We start from the raw sequence: 5024 nt of genomic DNA on the forward strand, positions 1-5024 counted from the left end.
CAGCTTGCCAGATGTATTCCTGAGCTGCTGTTAATTTCTGAATCAAAGCAATTAAGGCACAATAACTAAGCTGTTGGATGTGGTTTGCTTTTTTTTGTTTTTAAAGTAGAAAAGGGTCAGCACTAAAATTCACACCACAGGTTTTTCTACTTTAAATTGTTGATCCTAACTTCCAGTCCCTTACAGAAACTTGAACTATGACCTTCTATTACAATGAAAAACAAGTAAAGCTGCTGCCATCCTGGAATGCTATCAGAAACAAATAGGACCTAGAACCTTTCCTTTGCAAGATTCCATTGCAGTGCTACTTTGTATTATTTCATTAAAATTGTACTGACATGCTGAGGTAGCAGCATTACCACTAGTGTTATTTGAGCTAGGCAAGAAGTGCTCACCTCTGTTACTGGCTCTTTCCCCATTAGATACAGTAAAGGCAAAGGGCATGAGGTTATCTGCAGAAGTGACTCTGTAGACAAGCATTGCTCTTCTGTCCAAAGTGGCTGACATCATTCTTTGCAGCGTTCATTGAAAATACCCTATGAATTTTTGACCACCATCAACTCAAATGAAAAAAAAAAAAAAACTGTTAGGATGCTGATGAGGGCATCATAAGGTACAGGCTTAATGATCTTGGCTGCATTTGGTGCCTTACAGCTGTTTCTCATGGACGTTAACGCTATGAAACCTCAAAGCGTGCAGTTGAGGCATGCAGTCAAAATGAAATTTGCTTTTGACTGTACAAATATTTATTCAAATATTTCTCTTATGTATCCAACATTACTGACAAAAGGCACTGTGGTTTTCACAGTAAGAGCTATGCTGAAGAAAGGCCACAGGGATTGCATTGATTCTGCCTGGTTTGTTGGTAACAGCTGCTGTTCCTTAGCAGCAAATGGAGAGGAAACTTGGGGGAGCAGAAGTTGACAAGGCTGTTCGTGCAGTTCTTGCATCTCTTGAGGTGTGGATGCAGGTTAACACAAGGAAGGGGATTTAAAGAGATACCTCTCCTTGGTCAAGATATCAAAACTTCTGACCCCCTCAGAAACAGTGTCTCCTCTTTAACAGTGTTATTCACATATATCTATAGCCCTGATTATCCTTCTTGGAAGATGATTTGCTTTTATGGATGGACAGGTTGCGGAACATGTTGCATAGTCCACAATGTATTAAAGTTCTAAGCAAGGTATGCAAAGCTTTATCCAACAACCTGCAGCTGTCTTTTGGCATTTTACTCATTGGCTACCACTGTGACTAGACAGGTTCATTGCTCCTGTGAAAATAGATTTTCTCCCATGCAGTGAGATGGCACGAACAGAAGAAGCTCCAGAGATTGCGGATTACTCCTTGGTCAAAGGGATTCTCCAGCTCAGAGTGTCGCAGGTAGGAGATGCGGTGGTACGACATGAACTCCCAGGTGGTGGTGTTGCATGAGATCAGGTAGAGGTGTGAAATAAGCAGCAGCAAGACAACAATGGTGAATATGACTATCAGGAGGAAGGATAGGAGGAGGAAAATGTGGTGCCGCAGCCACTCCCAGGACTGTTTAAAGTAAAGGCCTGACCTTTTAAAGAGAAATAAAGTCAAGGTTAAACATGGAGAACTAGTTATATAAACCAAGCGACACATTTAGTTTGACTCATAACTGGTGAGATTCTGATCATCATGTACTGCAGGTAATTTTATACATTGTAAGTAAGTTCTTAACAGATTGCAACAGCAGTGCCTTAGGTTCTAAGAAGTTTAAAAGACACTGGGTTCACCTGACAGCTGAAAGGATGCAGTCATCTTCAGCTGACTCCTCTCCTGTACAGCTCCATGGCTGAAACTCAGACGGAGTTTCCAAAAATCTCATGAATACTGTATTACAATAACTGAAGCAAAATTAGCTGCCCCTCTACTTCTGTTAATTCTATTTGTTTAACCTCTAAACAAAGATGAGCAGTGAAACCTAAAATATTAGATCCTGCTCAGCTACTGATCAGCTGTGTTGTTCCTCAGCAGACCAGAAGGCTCAGAAAGGCTGATCTTCAGCATGCAAATCAGGGTGAAGACACGAAGCCAATCCAGTCAGTGCTACATTCTGCACAAGCCCCTTAAGGGGGATCTCCAGCAGCATCAAGACTCCTAGGTTCAGTGGTCAAAGTGCTGCTTTCCAGGCCTTACCAAGCAACGTGTGCTCCCCACAGCAGAACTACAAGCTGTACACTAAGGTAGACTATGAAGAGGGGGTGATTCTTCTCTCCCACACAATTCTCAATCCAGGGGCAGTGATGGTCATAGCGCCGAACGCAGTGCTGGCACAGCTGGCAGTGCTTGGCTCGCATTGGTTGCTGCAAAGCAAAAACAAAACAGTAACAATAACCCAGTCTTGTTAAACTTACTGCTTGGTAAAAGCATTATGCAAAAACATCCACTTCCCAAAAGCACTCCATGCTGAGATAACAGAACAACATCAGCACGGCTGAGACAAATGAAGGGGACTGAGATTCCCTTAGCACAGATCCCAGCGAGTGAGATCCAAACTAAATGACTCTTCCACACTATCTATGTATTTTGTTATCTACCTCTGTATAGGAAGTTGAGCATGCAAAGGAGGGATATTAAGTAAATCAGTCTGTTCAGGAAAGAGGGAGCAATGCGTTGAGGGGAAGAAGTAGGACCTCTGCTGCTGAAGGAAGTGTGCAGGGGTGGGATGTCTTCAGGGGATTGCAGAGGGACCGATTCTCCTGTTCTGTGGAAATATAAGAGACTTGCACAGCTCAAGCGCCAAGAACAGATAGGATGCAATATACAGCTGAGGAAAGTAGTATGATTGTGCCTCCTAGGATTTGCTCTTTGAAATGCATATGTGTTTTGCTACAATATCCTCCTGCAATAAGCTGATTTCTCTTGCTAGATATTCTTCAGGAATTTATGGGAGCTGGGATAATGCTGGATTTTATTACGCTGATAAGGATCTGTACCAATAGGCATTTCTAGGCTTCAGGCAAACTGTTTCAAGAACTAATTTAATTGCTCCAATTTTTCCTTCATGCAATCTTTTACAATTCACTCTAATGTTTTGTTGCTTTTAGATCCCTAAACAAGCTTACAGGTACCAGCAGTTCTGCAGGTCATGCCTAACGGACTTTCTGATTTCCTATCAAGATACTTTCAAAATAACCTTTCTGGCAATGCTGTGAGGTCTGGTCAATGTGGCAGTAAGAATGTTGAACAAAATTTTCCCATGGTGGAATACATCAAAAGAAGATCCATGTTGGTGTGACTCAGCAGGGACTTGTTTCAACATTGGAAAATTAGCAGACGTGCCACTGTTTATCATTACACCTGTAGCTACACAGTCCAGTAGGATCACTCTTCCATTGTGGATGCACCTGAGATCTGTTAGCAAGCTGTATTTGCTTCCTCGGTGGGTTTTTCAGCAGCAGGATGACTCTGTGCCAGAATTAATCGGTCAGCTCTGCCATGCCTCCAAACCAAAGCAGCGAGGGCTGAGCATTCTCTATTAGCACACTATTGCTGCCTACCTTCACCATGCAGTAGCCGCAACGCCGCATCTTAACACTGCTTGAGACCTGGGGTATCACCATGCATTGCTCTTCATTTTTGTCTGCCTATAAATAAATAAACGGAGCGATGAAAGATGTATTACGTGCTGCTGTCTGAAGAATGGCAGCTATCAGCCTGCTTGGCAAGACTGAGCTATCTGGATCCTTTTATTTGACAGTTACGTAGTGCTGGTCATCTCTGTCATTAGGAAAGTTAAAATAATTCCCAGTGAAGTACAGAAGCTGCTACACAAATACTGTGGCATGAAATTCCACTGCAGATACTTAGGGTACCTGCAGAGATAAAGGCTACTGTAACCATCAAAAGAATGTTTGTAGAGAGGCGGAAATAATCGTGGACAAGACACCACACAGATCCCAAGTACAATTCAGGACATAAACAAGGTTAGACTTCACTTCCAAACACAATCGTGGGGTCTTTTCAGTATAAAGAGCGTTGTTTGCTCATAACACAGCCAAGGTCAACGCTAACAGCGGAAGATTAAAACTGGCCATGCCTTGTGTGATCTTTTGTCCCATGCAACCAGCAAAGCAGTGAACCTGGTGCAGAACACACCTTGGTTATTCAGCACCTCCACCTGCCCCACTGCAGCAAATCCATACGCAGTGCAGTAAATACAGCTGCAGAGTACTTTCTTCTAGGCTTGGCCTTCAGTCCAGGTTCTCCATACTCACACCAGTGAGCAGCGACTCGCATAAAATACGAGATGTAAACATTCCATAGGGCGAAGCTGCCTCTGAGGAAAGAGGACGGCACAGGGCGCCTGGCTAAGGGAGACGTGGGGTAACAGAAGCACGTAGAGGCTGCAAACCCTTCCTGTCACAGAACACGAACGAGCCAAAGCCTCGCAGCCCTCATCACCCAACGGGCTGCACACGTTTTCCTTGTGCCAAGCGCAAGAGAAACCATTCCAAGTTGTTCTTACGTAGCAAAAAGCCCACGGACCGCGCAGCCCCAGCGCATCTTCCATTCACACAGCGATGTACCTCTGCTTCCTCGTCAGCCCTGACGAAGCCCGGGTCCATGAGGGACACCCTGAAGTACAGCAGGACGGAGCACCCGAGCAGCGCTACGAAGAGCGCGGGCTGCAGCACGGCTCCTCGCTCCGCTTCCTTCTGCAGATCTGAAAGACAATCCCATACAAGAGAACGCGGCGGTTCCCGGCACAGCCCTCGGGGCTTTTCTCACTCCACGAGCGCATCCCTCCTCCCGCCGCGCAACGCCTTCCGAGCCCCCAAAGCCGCCCGACCCCCCGGTGCCACCCCGCAGCCCCGGGGCCGGGCAGGCCGTGATGCAGCCCCGCCGCCCCGCAGAGCACCGACCCCCCTCCCTCCATTCCCGGCCGCGCGCTGCGAGGGCTCCGCCTCACCTGTGCGGTGCACGAAGAGCCCCAGCGTTAAGACCCCGCTAAGGGCGGTGTGGGCGGTTCTCACCCACAGCCCGTCGGCTCCCAT

General features: G+C 46.2%; 1 protein-coding gene across 1 annotated transcript; it reads right to left on the reverse strand.

Annotated features, from left to right (window-relative positions):
- Nucleotides 1–1251: 1251 nt before the first annotated feature.
- Nucleotides 1252–5024, reverse strand: ZDHHC12 (zDHHC palmitoyltransferase 12; the record flags this gene model as incomplete). The annotated part of the gene is made up of 5 exons (XM_079544751.1): nt 1252–1561; nt 2164–2330; nt 3528–3614; nt 4557–4693; nt 4940–5024. 5 exons carry the CDS (start codon nt 5022–5024, stop codon nt 1252–1254), a joined length of 786 nt encoding a protein of 261 aa, XP_079400877.1.

This window comes from Tetrao urogallus (genome assembly GCF_951394365.1).
Source record: "Tetrao urogallus genome assembly, chromosome: 19".
Taxonomy (NCBI): domain Eukaryota; kingdom Metazoa; phylum Chordata; class Aves; order Galliformes; family Phasianidae; genus Tetrao; species Tetrao urogallus.